Consider the following 20,535-nt stretch of genomic DNA (forward strand, 5'->3'; position numbering starts at 1 on the left):
CACCCATGTAGGTAGATACGCGTGTCGACGCAATGGTGGCATTCGCATGCGGCCGTCACGCAATAATAGACGCCGGCGATTTAATATTATCCAACAAAGTTACACGCCGTATATCGAGAGACGTCTCGCGTCGCTCGAGCCTCTTCCTTCGCAGCCTCGTAATTTTCATTTCAATCCTATAAAAGGCAATAAAGAAATGCGAGAAAAAAGAAAATAAAAATAAAAGTTCTATTTTTATTTTCTTTCGGAGCGAAATGTAGATAAATATAATAATATAAATGCGAGAAAAAAAATGTCAACCGTGTGATTCGAGAATTCCAACTAATGACTCGTGAGAAGATTGAAACATTCCTTTTCTGTTTGTGACAAGAATCTGCATCTGCGATATTGTTTCTCGAAACAATCTTTAAAATCTTTAAAAAAAATTAAATCGAAAAACTTAAAGGAACTCAGACACGGAGTAAGATAAGCTCCGACTCCGAAGAACTTAAATAGATATGAATCGGTGTCGCTTTCTTCTCGAAAGGATTTGCCTCTTGCGCAAGAACCGAACGATATTGGATAATTATACAGCGTTATACAAATATCAGAAACGTTTTATGCATCAGCATTCATGACATTTATGACATTTCTGGGTAAGCGTTGCCGACACGATCGTTACACACGCAATCGCTATTTACATGGGCGATGCGTGTATCGTGTTCCCGTTTGATTGGCCGCGAGAGAAGTCGTAAGTTGCGGCGTTAAAATTCCGCGACGCAGAATGCACGAGTGGTATGCATACACGGGATATTTTCTATCTGATGAGCAGTCAATTCCTGCGAACGTTCTGTCGACTCCTCGCTATAATGCTTGGACCATGCAATAATGGAGAAGGAAAGTTGGTCGAACTGATGTATCGGCTTTCCGGGAAGCTATATGTGTAAGCGTGTATTTTAGCGGATGACGGTACATCGTTAGTATTCCCTTGGGTAAACATTATTTATTACTTTTCTAATCGAGTCCACTAATAAAACGCGGCGATAAACAGGCGAGGCAAACATCGTGTAAGTGCCGTCAAACTTATCGATGACTCGATTGATCGAGTCTAATTTTGCGCGGAGCAATCGCCGGAAGAGCATCTGTAAAAGAATTAATCGTGCGTTAATTAAAACTTATTGATAGGTGAAAATAAAATGCAGAACATAAATCTCGAGGAATGTAATATGTAACAATCCTCCCAAAATAAGTGTTCTTTTATAAGTCTTAAATTTATTTTTGCATTATAGAAAGCATATGAAAATAATTTTATTTTAATACAAAACATATATGAAATATTTAGAATCTATTAAAATATATCTTTAATAAACCTAGAATCCGCGCTGAAAATACCCCAATTTATCTCCCTTTTATAAGTCTTAAATTTATTTTCACATTATAGATGATGAAAGCATATGAAAATAATATTATTTTAATACAAAACGTATATGAAATATTTAAAATCTATTAAAATATATCTTTAGTAAACCTAGAATCCGCGCTGAAAATACTCCAATTTATCTCCCTTTTATAAGTCTTAAATTTATTTCCACATTATAGATGATGAAAGCATATGAAAATAATTTGATTTTAATACAAAACATATGAAATATTTAAATCTATTAAAATATATATTCAATAAATCCAGATCCGCGCTGAAAATATCCCATTAAATTCAAGATTATGAAAAAGAATTATTAAGAAAAAAATCAAAGCTCTTGATATTAAAAAACGAAAACCTGTATGAATCTTGTAACGTTCTCTGAAGATTTTCATAGCAAGTTTTACATATTTTCATAGCAAAAGTTAACAGTAAAATGTAACAAATCGTCACTGAAATTAATTGCACAAGCATATTTATCTCAAAGAACTATTTTTATTTTTCACAGAAACTGCTCTCGAAAATGCATTTTGACAACGATAATGTAAGTTTTTGTTGTACGCACGAAAGAATGAGTCTCCTCTACAATTAAAGTTTATACCCGTCGAGAACCTTATTCTATTCTTAAAACTATTCTGTTGAAGAAAAGATAAAGCTCAAGTTTTACCAGCACGAGGGACTGTTTTATTTATATAATCTACTGCGTTCGACTATACATTTATATGTATGCCGGGGAAACCGTCGACTTGAACCGATCGCAGATGAGCGAAATAAAGTCAAGATATATACGCGACTCGCAAAAATAAAATAAAAAAAAAAGAAAAACACTCAACGAACTTGAATGAATAGCTGTCAGTAGCTATTAGTAGTTCGATCACTTGCAAAGTTGCAATTTTCCAATCTTAGAGATTAAAAATTGGCCTCGCTGAATTCTTTTTTTCATCTCTCTCCATTTTTATTATTTCTATCATTTATCTATTTTCCGCGTCAAAATTAAAAAACATTTTTACAGTTAAGGAAAAAAAGATATATAAAGTTTCCTCTCTAATATACTCGACACACTTAATTAAAAATATTAAAATCTCTTTCCTTTCTTTCTCGCTCCGATGTTATAAATTGAATATTCAACCGAGCGAAAATAATTTTCTTAAGATTAATTTCAATTTCTTTAACTTTATTCTTTCGTTTCCGTTCTTCAATCTACGTAAAAGAATTACCCGTGATTTTCAATCGATCAGAAAGCGAATATAAAAAAAGCTAGGGCTTTTTTCTCGCATTATCCTTGGAGCCAAAGGAGCTATATCAGTATGACGTATTACGTTTATGCGATTCATTTATTATGATTCCTTAATTCGTAGAAAATAATAATGACAATGTACATTTCTATGTATTTTTCGCTCAACAAAGAAAGTAATATATAATTACAATGTACGTCGCGCGCGAGGCTCTCTCTTCTACAGACAATTCATCTTTCTTTTTTCCTTCTATGCTTTGGCGGCTCCGGCGAGAGGACAGACATGCAAAAAAAGATCGTCCTCCTCGTCGCGCGACGTCGAACTTGACGAAATTCACCTATAACAATGATCGTTTACAGCATCTCGCGCGGTGATGGGTAGGTGCGATTACGACGATTCTCTCTTTACACTCTCACGAACGCTTAATCGAAATGTGTAACATCGTTCTCCTAATGGCAGTGAGACAAAAATTCTGCCGATAACAAAGAGGGAAAAAGTATCGTACGACAGATTAAAAAGAAAGTAAACGAGCGACTTCTCCTCCTATGTGCTTCGAACATAATTTTCTTCTTATTATATCCGAGACATCATTCTTTCCTTTCTTATCTCTCGTCGCTTCTTTCTCTTCCCTATCTAAAAAAAAAAAGTGCTTCGCGAATCTTAATCGACTTCTTAAACAATCGTTGGCATACGCATCGTAAAATAAAATGGGGAAGAATATCGAATGATCTTTCTTCCTTCACACTTCATAGCGAACATCTCGAAATGGGCCGCTACGGTCACGTTGACAAAGGATCATTAACGTTAATGCGATTATACGGTAAAGCTGCGCCGGCGAGCAGCTATGCTCCTCGTGTCATGTCGGGTCGGATATTGTACTTATATATAAATAATTATAATTACATATATTTGTATAAATGATACTCGTATCTCTAACCCTTTCATTCTCAAGTATAAATATTAAAAACAGCATGCATCAATCGAAAATCGTTAAATTTTAATGTGATAAAACCCATATCTATGGTATAAATATAATTCAATCTTTTAGGAGTTTTAATTAAGAATCAAAGGATTAAGATACGTACATTATGTTTCTTTCTAATCACATCGGATAAACCGGTTTGATTACTATAATTATGATCGATCATTTACTAATTACTAATTAATCGATTGACCAATATTTCATTAATAATTAATATTGTTATCAATTGTTGATTATTATATATTGTTAAATTTGATATATTAAATTTATATATTTTTTCACACATTACCGTTAAATTTAGAGAGAGAGATGAACAATTTCTAATAGATAATTATTAATCAAAATTATCGGTACAATCGATTTTAATGTTTTTAAAATATCAATTTTAAGAAACTCACGATTTAGTGAACTTATACATATATCTATTTTATTTTTTTTTTTATATCTGAGACATATGAAAAAGTGAAATAAAATTTTTACATCTTCTTTCTAATATATTTATATATGAATAATAAATATATACAGTGTCCTCATTTTAAATGTCACAGCGAAATATCTGGAAAATAATATTGGAAAAGTTTCGAGTAAAATTATAGAAGCGTTTCAATAATTTTATCTTAATAATTTTTATATGCAGAATAATCATATATAAATGAAAAATCATATTATTCTACTTAAAAAAAAAATAAAGTAGCTTTGATATTTCGAAAGCATTTCTAATTGGAAACAAAATTGCCAAAAAAATGTTCCCTTCGAAAGTAACTGTCGTTTTAAACTTTTCCAATGTTAATTAATTTTCAAATATTTTTCTAGGACAGATTTAAAATAGGACTCTGCGTATACGGTAATCACAAATGTACAACTCTCTTTTTTTGCATTTCAAGTTCAATTCAGCTTGAACAATTGTTCATTCAGAATTAATTTAGCATATTAACAAGTAAAAATTTAAAAAAATTTAATTTAAATTAATTATTCCAACATTCTCGCGCGATTTCGTTATATTTGTACGACTAATGGGTATTATCGTTAAGAGAACTTACAATAAATAATCAATATACAAATCTTTTTCTCCAAGCTTACGTGTCTTTCCCCCTCCCTTAATATTGCACTTTGAATGCTTCCACGAAACAAAAAAAAGAAAGTCAATCAACTATAACATAGACAATGTTTATGAACTATACATCTTACTGTATTTAAATTAGCGCAGTACGTATTTTATTGCTACGTACATATGCGATACAAAATGTTCGTCGCGATTCTGCGCATAGCTCGCCAAATATATATGTATATATATATACAGCGAGTAATTTTTTTCTGTTATTCATTACTTGCAGTATTAAAAAAATAATTAGCAGTGGACATGAGTAACGGCCCATTCGTCAATTAATGTCAGAATTTTAACTAAATCTCAGCGTGTACAATGAATAAATGTCGCGACCAAAATAACGACTTTTAGTCGGAAAACGAAACTTATGCGATATTATATCTCTAATTTTTTGAATATTTCGGCATTCTTCTATCATAGATGCTCTCTGACAATATAAGAAATTAAATATGTATCACGATCGAAAATAAAGTAATACCATTATATGATAATTTTATTAAATATGCGTCGGAGATCGATTTTAATCACTATTTACTAAATATTGATTTTTTTATCGAAATTTTTGAAATAATGATATTACTTTCTTTTCGAATAGAAGCAAAAATAATCAAATTCCGCATGTTTTTATCGATATCGATTTAAAAATATCCAATAATCCTTTGATTTGATATGCAGAAAATAAAAATTGCACTCTTTCCAATCTAAAAATCAAAAAAATTTTTGAGTACCGCTTCTGAGTTTTCCTTCTGCCCCTCTTCGCGTATTATTTTTCACCTGCGAACAAAAGCGACGTGGAACAGATGGTGGTCTTATGCACAAAGGCAAAAATCTTTTGTCCCCAAAGGGGCCTCGTCTGCAGTATATATATGGACATTCGGATTTTAACGGCGTGTAATATAACGAAAACGCGTTGCCGAGTAAAATCCTCTCTCTTATAATACTTCGTTACTACTACAGCATCGTGTGTTAACGGTGTATTCCGTATACAATGGTATATGCAATGCGACGTCCGCCTGTGATGTATCGACTCGCATCGAAAGACATTGTAATATACACCGAAATAACAGAGAATACGGTAATAAACTTATGTATATATGTATCATTATATGTATAAGCAATATTTACAAGGTTTTTCATGATATTTAACCCTTCATTCGAGAATAGCGATTACAATAATAGTAACTAACTAATATTTAGCTAAATTTTTTAATCAGTTAGATAATTATTATTATACATAGTATAAGTATAGGAATCCTCCTCCTTCGTTCTTTCTCTCCGTTCCGGAGTGTACCACATATGTATGTAGGTGGAAAGTAGCAAGAATATAATAACGGTGGACTACTTTCCGAAACGATTTCAATGAGATATAGTTTGTAAGATTTAATCTGATTATGTTTATCTCGCAAAATATGAGATCTTGATATAATTTATTTCATATATAGTAGTTTGTTTTAAGCTAGAAAAGATGCGAAAAGAAAAGGATTCTTTTCCCAGAGATTATATTGATTCGACATTGTTCAAAGGTAAGAAATTTTGAAAAGAGTAATAAGCCAATCGAATTATTAAATAGAATTATCCGTTTAATTTATCATAGAATGCTTCATTAATCTTTATGACACTGTACGACGCTTGGGTAAGTATTCACATACTTTTTCCTTGATTCGTATGTATTTAATTCTAGACAAGGAAAAAACATGTACGTGTGCGATCTAAAAATTCTCCCACCTACGAGGTTTTTCCGTTTACGACATCTCGATAGGCCTTCAGAGATTCGTTGTTACCAGAATAAGACATACATTGCTAGAAGATTTAAATAACAAGGACTATAAGAGAGAGATAAAGAGAGAGAATGAGAGATAGGAAGAAAATGCAGTAATGCTATTCTATTTCTAAACCAAGTTTAATCGTGAGAAAAGTACCTTCAAATTCGATATGAATTCGCTGTCGCGTATCGTAGAACGAGAAGGCCTAAAATTTTCTAAAGTGGTATGTGTGTGTGTGTGTGTGTTCTGTGTGTGTGATCTCCCTTTTTTAATTATATTTCAAAAGATAGTTTGTCGTAATGTGCGAAATTGATATTACACGCGCGTCGTGACGGAGGGAGGTGGGAGGAAAAGGAGGGGGTCGAAGGAACGGGGGAAGGAGGAATTATAGCTGTTAAGAGTGCGTTAGATCGATAGTGCGTGTCTCGTTGCCGAGGATCAAACGTAATCTCTTCATCGGCGGCGGTGGCGGATCGAGGTTCAACTCGCGTGATTTTTTGTGTCGTCTTTCACGGTCCCTGCTCTTGTGCTTTTTCCGGCGTTTACGCCTCTCCAATCCCTCGACGCGCAATACCTCGTATTCAGGCTCGTAGCTATCTTCGCTCATGCCACTGGTGCCGGATTCGATATTATCCTCCAGAAGAGGACACGATCGCTTCATGCGCAGTGTCAGCTTGAGACCACGGCTGGGCTTCTCCGGTGTGACGGGCCAAACTCGACAATCGCTCGAATTGCTCGTTTGCCACTGACACTCGGAGGATGGGATTGAGCTTGATTTTCGCGTATTACCATTGTTTTCATAGGCTGTTAATCTAAAAGAATATTTTTCTATTAAGTTTTTTATCGATTTCATATATGTTCAAAGCATATACGTAGTATGGAAATTGATTCAAATATAGATAGAACTAAAATTTTTATACGATGAAAAAATATATATCAATGTAATCAATTTGTATCAGTGTGTAATTTACCTCTCTAAGCTCTCTTCATCACAGTTTTCTTCCGATTGAACACCGTTATTGGAATCTGCACCGTGCTCGCTCCGGGCCGTCGAATCGATCGGAGGCCATGGTTCCTCCGGGACCAACACCGGCGGTTCGGCTTTACTATACTCATCGTTACACTGCATCTCCGACACAGGCGACGTGGAGGAGGACGCATGGCGAGATTCGTGTTTGCCGCGTCTTATTATAGAAAGTAATCCAATGTCTTCCAAATTACTTTCCTTCTCGCTAAATTCGTAAATATCACCTTGGATGCCCGAATCATCATCCGCTTCCCCTATCTCGGTAGTTGCCGATCTTTGTCGATCCCTCCTCTGGCTCTTGGTCGATTTGTTTTTACTCTTTCCCGTTTTACTATGATTCTTCGCATCTACATCGTGAGCATCTTCCGTCCATGCTCCAAATTTGGACTTGGTGCTCGAGAGTTTCTTCTGTGACTTGCGAGATGATTTCGAGGACGCGACTTCCAACGCGTAATCTTTTCGCCTGAACATCGATCTCTTTATCGACGAGGGATCATGATTGTCCTGCAAATTCCTATGGCTCGTTAGATCATTGTCATAATCTGTGCCAGTCTGTACGTTATTAAAGTCCGCCACATTATTTTCTTCTCTAATATGCACTCTAGAGTCTACCTCAATTGTATGTAATGTCGTTACTTCGGATCTGATATCAGTCTCAACATTTGCGATATACGCATCACTTTTCATCATGACGTTCTCTTCTTCCTCTTCCTCTTCTTCTTCTTCTTCCTCCTCTTCCTCTTCTTCCTGGCTCGGAACCGTACTACTATAACACTTTAAAACGTTTCTAATACTACTTTTCATTTCTATAACTTCTTCAGAATTCAGTTCACAAAATTCGACACTGTCTGTGCGATTCCGATCCGTCGTCGCATCAACAGCAATCGGACTTTCACAGTCTTCACTCTCCATATCTTTCTCCATAGCATATTTTTGCACCACGATTACCTTCGTCGAGTTTATGTCGCAACATTCGTCATCCGATCGAGAACTTGATTCGTACAAGACATCATTATCCCGGAAATCTTTCTTTTCTTCCATTGACGGTGATGAATCCTCGTTCTCGCAAGACGAATCTTCGTTCGCCTTGCGATCATTCTCGTCTATCGACGAGAATCGTTTGTTACGAGATTTGGAAAGTTTATTGAGGCAATTCTCAGTGTTGCAAGAATTATTTTCGCCTTCCTTATCCCGCACAGGCGACGAAGAACGACGGTAGTCCCTCGAGCGACAATTCGTATCGTCGGGAATCGATTCTGCGGTATGTAAACGCTGTTGCATATCGGTTTGAGACATGGAATTTAATCGGATTGAATCACAGGCGTTTGTACTATAATGTCCCTTTTTGTAACTGGAAGAATTAATATTATTTACTGTATCAGGTTCGACTTCCGCGATAAGATTCGGTATTCCTCGCTCGTCTATCAAGTCGTCACCAACATTGGACTCATCCTCCACTTTTGTCAGTCGTAATGGACAGGCGCCTTCGGTCGAAGATTCCTCTGTTTCGACACGCTGTCGTGAATCTTCTATATAAAAATCGCGATCTAGCTTTGTGACGAGATGCTTTTCTAATCGCGAATACAAAGTCTCTTCGGGTACTCTATCTGAATCTTCTTTTCGATGACTGATACTCGGCACTTCAGCATCTTTCGCAACAGAATTGCCGAGACAGACCGATACAGATTTCATACTAATCTTTCCTTTCTTTGATTCCGTCCTCTTGTGAAGCCTATGAAAATAAAATTATATACAATATATTATATTAATTATATATTGTAATTATATATTAAATATATAACAAACATTTAATCGTATCAAAGCAATAAAAGATTACCTAGACGTTCTGAGTGACTGAGTATTCTTGAGAGCACTCCCGTCATCAGTACTACCATCGAATTTGTACAGTTGTTTGTTACGGAGACTCCTCGTGACAGAAGTCGTGACCGCGGAAGGATGTGGTCGAGTCTGCAGCACGTTCTCGCCGTTGTTGATAGCCGGTTGCTGCTGATTGATATCGGAGAAATGACAGCCCTGCGCAATCAGTAACTCGGCATCGTACTTGGTGAGTCCTTTACGTCGTAATTCCTTCATACTCAGAGACTGTGGCGCGACCGCTGCATTTCCAACTAAAACTGCATTTCGCTCGGTAAGAGCGGTATCAGCTTGCTGTTTGTTCCTGTTCAACGGTTGCTGTCGATGTTTAGTCCGATTGATTCGATTATCCGTTTCTCTCAGACGATAGCCTATATATTGTAATAATTGATCTAAATAAAAAGCTGACAATAACGCATTTTTTTGATAAGCATCATATTAAATTTTACCGGATGACAATTCCTCGCCTGGCTTCTGACTCGCGAAAGCGCCTTTTCCTCGCCTCTCACAAGTCTCACATTCACAATAACAATTACCATCACCGAAAAAATCCTCTCCATAAAAACACGTGATCTCTTCGCCCACCTCAATATCGCGCAATACCTTAACGCACGCTGTGTCTCTTCCCGTTGGTACAAACTGTACAATATTGTTGTGAAATTAATATATTTTCGCATAATTTCAATTTTTATGAGATATTTCAGTTACCAACCTTACAATTCGCTCTACAGTCATGATTTATATAAGCAGCAGGGCCCAACCATAATTGGGCACAGTTCTTTCGACAACTAAACATCACAGAGAAGTCATTTTTTCCAGGATGCAATAATGCAGCTTCCTCCTAAAAAGTATACAATGTTAAATAAAAATAAAGGAAAATTTAAATAAAGATTAAAGAAAAAAAAATTATTTGATCAAATCTTTTTTATATTATTCAAATCATTTTATATATTATTCCGTTTATATTTTATTATTCAAACCTTTTCACTAAGCTCCGCTATGCAACCAACGAGGCAGGAAATTTTTTCATGTTTCATCCATTTTCGGGTAGCACATATCTTAGCACCCTTTTGTCCTTCTAGGCTGTATCTGTAGCATGGTTCTATCGCAAATCCGGAATCCTTGTCAAAAACTCGTAAATATCTCTTGATCTACAAAAGAAAATAACTATTATTATACAATTTATGCATTATTTTCAATTTATATATTATTTTTATATATGAAATAACAACATAAATTCCTTATAACTGAGTTTAAAATTGTAACAGCATTATTATCATATTTAACTTACGTGGTTTTCCAAATTGATTTGCTGTTGCTTCGATTTTGTATGGGGAAGTCGTGCACCCCAGTCTCCACCCATTAATTTTTTATATGTTTTCTCATAATTTTGACTTTGGATAAATTCGCAGATAATTTTACGCAGTTCATCTTTATTTGCCTTTAATGGTCTATATCTATTGTAAAAAGATAACATTTTAGTAAATGAATCGTTAGGCTGGAACATGAATGTATACATCAATTGGAAAAAGCAAAAAAGAATATGATTTCAATAATACCTGATATTCATTTTATGAGTAGTGAATCCTAAGTAGGGATCTAATACAAGAGACGTGGCCAAATCATCATTATCAGAGAGTTCTTTTGGTGTCATTCCACATCCTCCACCGCCACTATTTGGTTGCATCTTTGCACCAACTGTGCCACCTAACCTTCGCTCCTGCTTCCTTACTGCAGTTGCTGAGGCCTGAATCGACAGGCAATCCACCACCATTCTGCGACACTGACTTTCACTGGAATACGAAATACTTGTATGAGGAAAGAGTCATTCTTTTTTTTTTTATAATCAGTTATAAATAAACTGATTTTTTAATGTGAATTTGAGTCGATGCATTCTTAAGTTCATGCATATCAAAGGTTAAAGTATTTCTATGATACAATTGCAAAACAATCAATCCTATTGAATAGGCTTGGCTAATGTATAATACATTACTATTGTTTCGCATGTAACTTGCCCGATCAATTAAATGGAACAAATGTATTGAAAAAAATGTCATTATACTCAAACCTGAATCAAGCTTGTTGTAAACCCTTGTGAATGCAACAAAACGTATAATCCGAATGCTACACTATACTGAACACATGGTCCAAGTTTTAATCGATTATTCTATCCGGCCGACAAAGAAGATAATAAAGGGAAATCTAACGACGTTTCACGATGAAATATTATTCCACATTGCTCTGTAACATCACACTTATTCCGTTAATGTAACCTTCTCAGCTGTTATTGGAATGCCAAACATGGCAAGCTATCTCACTAAATCCTAGCACACGTGCGTTCAATTCTGTCCCTGTAACACTATCTTCGCATTCACATGGCTTCCCTCGATAATGTCATCACCAGGAGGAGAGGTATCCTCGCGACGCCGAACCCGAGAACAAACCAAGCCCAGAAACGAGCCACTTGTCAAGAAAAGGGAGGGAGGGAGAGAGAGACAGAGAGAGAGAGAGAGAGAGAAAGAAAGAAAGAGAGGTCGCGATCGCGCGTCGTGCGTGATCTAGGCGCCCGGATGCGGGGATTCGCCTGCGACCATCTCCCGGAACGGGATCCCGTGGGACGCGACGGCGTCGCTTCGCGATCGGCGGAGCGTCGGTGCCATCCGCGGGAGCCAGCCTCCCTCTCGGAAGCCAGCGCCACGGACGGGACGAACCACGTCGGGCGCCTCCGTATCGACCGGAACACGATCTATAGATGCGCGTCGACGTAACGGTCCTCTCTCACCCGCGGTCCTCCGGAGGACGACCCGGGTGTCACGCCTCCGTAGTCCTCGGGACTCTCGGGAATGCCGTCATAAGCGACTGGGCTTAATGGCGGGGGACGAAGAAGAAGAGTCGGGCTGCGCGAGCGAGTCGAAGAGAGGGCGAAGCAGGAGGTACCGATTCGACGTCGACGTCGACGTTGATGTTACTCTTGCCGCCGCGAGTTACTTACCGCGAGAATGCTCTTCCGAGAACACACCTCTCGCATCTTGCAGTCGGTCGGGCCCCTCGCGAGCTAGAGCGGCGCAGCGACGTGCCTCTCGCGTCGCGGCCGAGACGCGCTCGCGGCGGCTACCATGGCAGGATATATTATCCGTACGGGAGGATAATCTCCGGTGGCTCGACGGGGCACGGGTGCGACGCGACGCAACCCGCAGCGTACATGTACACTTTCCTCCTCGCTTTTTTTACAGGCCTGCGTGCGTACGCAACGTGCGTCCTCTCGTGCGACGCGACGCTCCTCTTTCTCTCTCGTACGTGCCCTCTCGCGATTCGACGGCGACGAACGACGACGGCGACGGCGACGACAACGGTCAGCGTCCCCGGCGACGCTTTCCCGAGCCCTCGCTCCTACCCCCTCGTCGCGGCGTCTTACTCTCGCGAAGGAGTAAGAGAGAAAGAGAGAAACGACAACGGCTGACGAAGAGTATCAATCGCGGCCACCGCGGGGCGAATTCATGTTTTGGAATGTCGCAGCACAATGTCGTCGCGCACGTCGTGCCTGACGTGATTCGCGTGTTCCGAGCATATGTCCCTCGCCCGGAAACTTCGCCAAGCGCTGCCGCCGCGACTGGTGGCCGCCTTGATAATTTCTCGCGACGTCGCAACGTCTCGTCGTGCCTAGCATGCGGATACTGTCCTGCGGACAGTCGGCAGTGCCCCGAGTGTATAATTACGATGATACGATTATGGCGATCGGACGAGGAAAATGCGCGGCTGCGGAAATCCGTCGAGTCTAGAAACGGCCAGGGAAAGACGTCTCCTAGTGACTTACGCGCGACCAGGATGCGGCACTGCGTTTCCATGACGACCCCGCCGTGGGGATCATCTTCCGGCGTCCTCCCGTAACTTAGCAACTGCGATTTGCCTCATCAGCGGATTCCGCGATCCGCCTCATACGTAATGATAATTTTTCATCATACACATTTTATTTACGTCAATAACGCGCTTAAATGTCTTGGCAACTTTTTACATTCGTCGAAGTTTAACACGATGAGATTTATATGAACAATTTTCTCTCGGGATTATAATTATATACAATGTATGCAAACTTAATCTAAAGAATAAATTCTTCCCTCAAGTATAAGACAAAGCGATATACATGTAATACGGCAGAAGATAAAACTCTTCTTTTTTCAGGGATTACGAAGGGCCCGAGGACTTCTCGAGCCGAGCCTGCTCATCGATACGATGTGAACGACACACACACACACACGCACAAACTGACCACGCGTGATAGCGGCTCCTTTTCAGATACACACTGTCTGAATGTCTACGAAATGCACGAGTGTAGTTATGTAGTATCGCCTGTTGTGCACGCGGTGAGGACTGACTGACCGCATGCTTGTTTGAACATACACGTGTAATTGCGTCAGAATTATTATTATTTTTTTTTTTAAGTAAGAGCGAATGTCACGATGACGACGGAAAGTGTCGCCGGGGCGATCAACGTGGAAATACCCCACGTGCCGCAGAAGAATAATCGCGCCATGGGAAACATCAAAGATGGCATGATCGATTTCCTGGCCGGCTCGCTTGGTAATGTCCAGTATAATCGCGCGTTTTTATATGCGGTATCCTGTTTACACATTTACATGAGCAACCATGTGTTATGGGGTATACGAATAAAGGCGTAAGTCACATGCGCCGATACGAGTATGCAGCGGAAATTGTCCGAATTCATGAGATGCGTCGCGATTTTTTTACACGAAAAAGAAAATCGGAACGGTTTTTATTGAAGCGGTCTATATAGAATTGCAAAGCATAAAAATAAAAGATTCTGAAGAATAAAGATATTTGAAAATAGCAAGCGCGATTATTCTCGTAAATAATATTGTTTGTTGAATTTTAATCACATACATACACACACTTCTATAATTACATTTAATATTTACAAATGTAAAACATAAATTATTTGTTTATTATTATTATTGTAGTATTATCGCAAATGTTTATTATTATTATATTGCAAACATCCACAATTTATTTGCAATTTACATTTTAAGTATAAAATTTCAATTATCTTATTGTATTTATTATTTATATTTATTAATAAAATTTTGTTATATATATATATATATATATATATATATATATATATATAAAATAGTAATAATTATATATCATATATTAATTTTTATACATAAATTATATGCATATATATAATTAATATTAAATGCAGTAATTTTTAATTGAAATTTTATACACGTATATACATGTATATATGATGCATATATGATAAGAAAAGATAATATTTCGCGAGAGAGATTACCTCAATCTTGTAAAGTTATCTTCCACAAGTGTAATCAACTGATAAACATTAATCTAATAATCAATTAAATTAACGCGTCATCTTTTTATGTTACAAGAAAAAAATGCATTTGACAAAATATATTACACGTTTTTGTCGATTTACCATTTATATATTGTTTATATACAAGTTATAGCATTGAATATTAAATGTACAGCAAAAGTTGCAAGTTTATAGCAAAATATATTAGAATTTATTTTTAGATCTGATTTTAATATTTGACAACTTTTTATCAAGTATTTATACTTGTTGCAATTAATTTTAGATAAGAATTATATTTTTTATTAATATCATCACACACACATGAGATATCCTTTACGTTTTTGTAAATTAGATAATATTATAATATTTACAGGCGGCGTAGCGCTCGTCTATGTAGGCCAACCACTGGATACGGTAAAGGTAAAAATGCAGACATTTCCAACCATATATAAGGGTATGGCAAATTGCTTTCTGCGTACATTAAGGACAGACGGTATCGCGAGGGGTTTGTATGCCGGAACAATTCCGGCGATAGCTGCCAACGTTGCCGAAAATTCGGTATTATTCGCGGCATACGGTGGCTGTCAGAAGGCGATTGCTTATTTATTAGGTAAATCATAAATCACATTGATTCACTATTCCATAAAGCGAAAGAATTTTTGACAAACAAAGCTATATCACTCACTTTTATATGTAAATATATATAATCACTGTTTTTAAGTCAATTCTCTTTTGTAGGTGCACAGAACGTAAAAGAGTTGAGTTCCTTCAGCAATGCTTGTGCCGGCTTCTTTGCCGCATTTTTCTCTTCGTTGACGCTATGCCCGACTGAGTTGATAAAATGCAAGTTGCAGGCAATGAAGGAAGTTGAGCAGATGCAAACAGCCGCAAACAAATCCACGGTAGTGTCCAATGACGAGTTTTTAATTGTGAATTTATGGCTGGTAATTTTGAATGACATCATCGTTATTCATTTCTTAGAGACCTCATATAGGACCGTGGAATCTGACAAGACAGATTTTTAGGGAGCAAGGTGTAAGAGGCCTGTTTACAGGTCTATCATCGACGATAGCTCGAGAGATGCCAGGCTATTTCTTCTTTTTCGGCGGTTATGAGGCCACGAGAGAGTTGTTGACGACGAAGGATCAGAAGCGGGATGACATCGGCTGGCAGAAAACAATGGTAGCTGGCGCGGTGGGTGGCGCAATGCTCTGGCTAGCAATATTTCCCGCTGATGTGGTTAAGAGCAGAATACAGGTTTGTCTTTATCGCTGAAAAAGCACATATATAACAGTAGCATGCCATAATAATGCTGAATATCTAGTACAAAAAAGATAATGCATATCTTTTATTTTAATTAGGTGCAAAACTTGAAAACACCCGCCTTGATAGTCTTCAAAGATATCATACGGCAAGAAGGCATTGGCTCGTTATACAACGGGTTGACACCGACTTTAATAAGGACAATACCAGCAACTGCGACATTGTTTATCACTGTCGAATACACAAAGAAACTTATGTACGATTATTTTTGAAACCGGCTTCAGTATTTTCATATTTTCTATACCTCTTGAATCTAATATATTAAAAAAATATTTGTTTCAAAACAATCAAATTATGTGCTACATAAAATTTATCATATTTGCCTATATATCTGTAAATATTAGAAAATAATGTAATATAATATTTACAATAAGTTGTTACTAACATTTTATTGATAAAAATTATATTTTCAACTTTTACTCTTTCTTTATATTATATATGTCTTCCTAATATATTCACACAAAAGTCATATAATTATATACCTTTTTATAATTAAAATATTTACGCTATAGTTGCGGTCGGGAACTCTGGATGCTTTGAAGCGTTTGATTGACTATTTCAGGAAAAGGAGTAAAGATTTCTTTAACCTGATTGGTCAATCAAAACATCCAAAGCGTCTCCCCGACCGTAACCAATGACGCATATTATTCCAAAATTTTGTAAAAGTCAAATATATAATTATCTTTTTTCTAATTGCATACATGATGACAAATTGAAAAAAGATTATAATAATGATTATTCAAATATATACAACTTTTGACATGATTATATAGAAATATAAATAAAAAGATGAAAAAATGACCTGTATTTTTTAAATACCTTTACAAATTAAAATATATAATTTATTAATTAAATATATAGTAACGAAATCTTGATATTATTTATTGGACAATTTTTCGTTAGTCCTAAATACAAGTTCTTTTATATAATCACACTTTTCCTGTGGTGATGTACATTTCTCCCAAAGAATGTATGATATCTGTAAGAGAAAATTTTTTTATTAAGTGTCTTAATCTATCAACATAATTTTGATAAACATTTTGAAATTAAATTTTTCAATACTGTTTACAATTTTATAAAGTTACAGAGACTTATTTAAATTATAAGTGAAATTTCCACCAAAAATTATAGAAAAATTTAATGAAACTTTAACATCAAATTTTAACATGAAACTTCAAGTTAAATTATAAAGTTTCATATATATGCGCTTTAAACTTTTGCATTTGTTTTAATCAAATAGATACATTCATTGGATCTTCTATAAAACTTACCATAATAGGAGTATATCCAATTATGGGAAGCTGTCTTAGTTTTGCAGCTAAAAGTCCAGTGGGTAAATTATTATTTCTTATTAAAAGTCCATGAGGAGCCATGACAAGAGCAATCCATCTGACGTTCTCCGGGGCTTTCTCATTCACATGTATAATATCACTTGAGGGAAACTGTGATAGGTATTTTTCCGATGGTACAAGCTGATTCTGTTCATCTAAACAGAAGACGATATCCGGCGTTGCGTAGTGCGGCAATAATCGGATAACTGATATATCCGATGTAGTATTAAACAACTCCTATAAAATGAAATTAGCTGTAAGAGTAATATATAAAGAAAAGAGATTATCCATTATATGATAATATAAATACCTGACATGTTTGAAGCACATCCGTAGAAAGCCGTTTCCTCCGACTCGATTCCGGTCCGTGAGAATATTCCTTGAAATATTTCTATAAATAGATTCATTAATGTGTTATTTATGCGACAATAGAATGTGCTTGTAGAATCGGTTTCTTTGTATACCTTGTCTAGAAAGCTACATAAAGAAGACTTAAGAAATGGTCCGTTGTATTCAGGTACTTCCAGCCGGAGACTGTAATCTAGTACGGAATATTCACGTGAGAGTTCAATGTAATTGCCTTTACATATCTTATGAAGATAACTGGGAGCCATAACACGTTCAATTAAATCCGTAGGATATATATTTAATATAGCCAGATATCCTAGAATACATGAAGCTACTTGTGGATGCCTGATGTAAAAAAATATTATAAATATATTTGAAATAAAACAATTTCTTATCTAAGAGAAAGATATAAAGACGAAATTTAACTTTAATATATACAGAAATCTATTTTTCTTTTTTTCTTTAGAAATCTTATATCACTGTTATAATGCTTACTCTGATATCTCATGAGCTCGACTCGTGTCCCAGGTAGCCCTGAGTTCTTCTATCACGTTTGAATAGATACTGTTGTTCGGATCAATGTTAAAAGTAGAGAGCGAAAAAATTAATCTCTCGATATCCTTTAGTCTTGCAGTTTCTATTTCATTATTGAACCTGAGAATATATGAATCATATGTATTACTTATCATCTTCTTCAATTTATGATAATATACACAGACAAGAATGGATTTTACCTTTTGATTATTTCATTTATGAGATCCTCATCATATAATGCGACTTTCGCCGCTGCATGCACGATGTGTATCAGAGACATCAGCGTAAAACGTGGCACATACTGTGGCAGAAGCTTCAGCAATTTCTGAAATGTAGGAATTGTCTGGAGCTGCATACTATATCTGAAAATAAGACATAGTAAGACATTATAAGTAAAACCAATGTCTATAAGTTAATAAATATTTAATATTATTTTACCGTATCAATTTTGTAATTCCACCAATACTAACGCTGTCTATAGCATCTAATTCAGCAATGGTTTTTTTCATGATTTCTTCTAGAAAAATGATGTTTCTAATTCGCGTGCCAGTTTTGAAAAAACCTAACGCTGCTATCGCCAGCTCATTGATTGACAACTCGTTTATGCACCGCTCCAATTGATATTCAAGCTCATACATGTTTATAGGTGTTTTCCGGCATAAATTCAGAAAAAATAAGACCTGCACCAGTTGTTTAGAAGTGAGCTTTTGAGGTTTGTTACCTAATTTTCTCATACAGTACCATATATATTCAGATTTTTTGTAACGCATTATCTGATACATCACATCGCAAAGTAACAGCATTTCATTGATGTTTAGCTGTACAAAGCGCTTCACGCATTCTTTGTCCAAACGTTCGCAAAAGCTGTTGTAGAAACCATGATTTAGGAAACTCTGAAATGGTACCAGGTACCGCATTATTGCCATAAGATCATTATCATTCAGTTTCTCTATATCCAACGTATTGAAAGCATTTATGTATTTGATCGGACTGATACAATCATCTTTGTTACAACAAATGTTATAGGATAATTTTTTAATGGCTGACAATATCTCTTCGCTCGTCATCAGACTCCAATTCTGCTTCAGAAGTCCCAGAGCCTCTTCGTTCGTGACATGAGAGTACGTCCTGATCGGCTTCATCACAGTCATCGAGTAATTGACCGAATTAAGAAAGAAACTATGAGCGTATTCATTTTCCGTCTTTTTTTGAGACTTAGGTTTTTCGCTGCCATTGGGGGTCCGTTGACGATCGACCTGCTGATCGGTGGAGAGTACCGCGAATTCTCGACGTTGATGCGGTTTGCGCGCCACGTGATATATGTATGACGTGCACGTCAAATGATTACTGAATCCACGCTCCGATGATGCGATCATCTGCTGAACGTAGCTACCCTTGTCATATAATCTCAACAGCACCGAATACGTACACCGTAAACGGTTCAGCCTCTGCGTCAACACACTCATCATGAAAAGCTAGTTGGCGAACGATTAGATAATTCGTGATGGATTCTCTCTCATGTCAATGTCGCGAAAAAGCTTTTATAGAATCAATTTCTCTTTTCACTATTTCTTTTCTCTTATTGAGGTGTTTAACGTCAACCGATCTTGTCTTATTCGGTTTTTTGGACACTTTTGTACAACCAGTACTTTTCTTTTCATTCAAAGATTTGAGGTTGGATACATCAAGGTGCACAACAATCTCGAGCAGAGAGAAGATTGAGAGATGTCATAACCTGCTTTTAGATGATCCCTCAAAGCAATACTCCCTCTATGAACATTGAAAAGATGGACGTGAACTACAAAGCCAAAATCCATGAATGTTCTCAGAGGATAATAATGGGTGCAATATCTGGTTTTGTTCCGTACTATATGCTCGAAATGTCGGTAGTACCGATGCTATACAACAAGATACTTATATATGTAAATTGATAGTAAATAAATTATTCAATCGCAAGAGATACTGTAATATTCAAAGATGAAATAAATATTTTTCTATATTCATTGTCATATTTATATCTTTACTTACAAAACACAAAATGTCTGCTCTGAGATAAAAACATTTTTAATCGTATTTCTATAAATCTTCTTAATTAGCAATAAACTGATCTTTGATATAATCGAAGGTGATTAAATTTTATAAAACTTTATAATAATTTTATAATATTTAATCGCTGATTTATCACATCGAATCTTCACTCTATTATTCGACATTTCTTTATATTTAAATTAGCAATATTTAGGAATATTATCTGACGAGAGGGACAGCAATAAAATTCTGT

General features: G+C 36.3%; 3 protein-coding genes across 5 annotated transcripts; 1 reads left to right on the forward strand and 2 right to left on the reverse strand.

Annotated features, from left to right (window-relative positions):
* Nucleotides 1-5,345: 5,345 nt before the first annotated feature.
* Nucleotides 5,346-12,832, reverse strand: LOC105255356 (histone-lysine N-methyltransferase KMT5B-B). 2 transcript variants are annotated; one of them, XM_011264588.3, is made up of 9 exons: nucleotides 12,379-12,832; nucleotides 10,946-11,179; nucleotides 10,678-10,843; nucleotides 10,367-10,537; nucleotides 10,099-10,227; nucleotides 9,836-10,025; nucleotides 9,349-9,757; nucleotides 7,456-9,243; nucleotides 5,346-7,296 (listed from the first exon to the last, which is right to left on the reverse strand). In XM_011264588.3, exons 2-9 carry the CDS (start codon nucleotides 11,158-11,160, stop codon nucleotides 6,879-6,881), a joined length of 3,486 nt encoding a protein of 1,161 aa, XP_011262890.1. In that variant the 5' UTR covers nucleotides 11,161-11,179; nucleotides 12,379-12,832; the 3' UTR covers nucleotides 5,346-6,878. The 2 variants fall into 2 exon arrangements, with proteins under 2 accessions (XP_011262890.1, XP_011262888.1); XM_011264586.3 differs by lacking the exon at nucleotides 12,379-12,832 and adding an exon at nucleotides 11,455-12,315.
* A 109-nt stretch (nucleotides 12,833-12,941) lies between these two features.
* Nucleotides 12,942-16,349, forward strand: LOC105255353 (mitochondrial ornithine transporter 1). 2 transcript variants are annotated; one of them, XM_011264584.3, is made up of 7 exons: nucleotides 12,942-13,325; nucleotides 13,566-13,747; nucleotides 13,827-13,964; nucleotides 15,092-15,328; nucleotides 15,457-15,620; nucleotides 15,700-15,975; nucleotides 16,080-16,349. In XM_011264584.3, the coding sequence occupies exons 3-7, from the start codon at nucleotides 13,844-13,846 to the stop codon at nucleotides 16,251-16,253; spliced, it is 972 nt and encodes a 323-aa protein (XP_011262886.1). In that variant the 5' UTR covers nucleotides 12,942-13,325; nucleotides 13,566-13,747; nucleotides 13,827-13,843; the 3' UTR covers nucleotides 16,254-16,349. The 2 variants fall into 2 exon arrangements, with proteins under 2 accessions (XP_011262886.1, XP_011262887.1); XM_011264585.3 differs by having other exon boundaries at nucleotides 13,831-13,964.
* Nucleotides 16,350-16,907: 558 nt separating this feature from the next.
* LOC105255373 lies at nucleotides 16,908-19,953 on the reverse strand. The gene is made up of 7 exons (XM_011264623.2): nucleotides 18,693-19,953; nucleotides 18,455-18,616; nucleotides 18,216-18,374; nucleotides 17,837-18,065; nucleotides 17,683-17,763; nucleotides 17,313-17,609; nucleotides 16,908-17,020 (listed from the first exon to the last, which is right to left on the reverse strand). Exons 1-7 carry the CDS (start codon nucleotides 19,721-19,723, stop codon nucleotides 16,919-16,921), a joined length of 2,061 nt encoding a protein of 686 aa, XP_011262925.2. The 5' UTR covers nucleotides 19,724-19,953; the 3' UTR covers nucleotides 16,908-16,918.
* Between the last annotated feature and the right edge of the window lie 582 nt (nucleotides 19,954-20,535).

This window comes from Camponotus floridanus, unplaced genomic scaffold, assembly GCF_003227725.1.
Source record: "Camponotus floridanus strain SB8 unplaced genomic scaffold, Cflo_v7.5 scaffold103, whole genome shotgun sequence".
In the NCBI taxonomy this organism is placed as follows: domain Eukaryota; kingdom Metazoa; phylum Arthropoda; class Insecta; order Hymenoptera; family Formicidae; genus Camponotus; species Camponotus floridanus.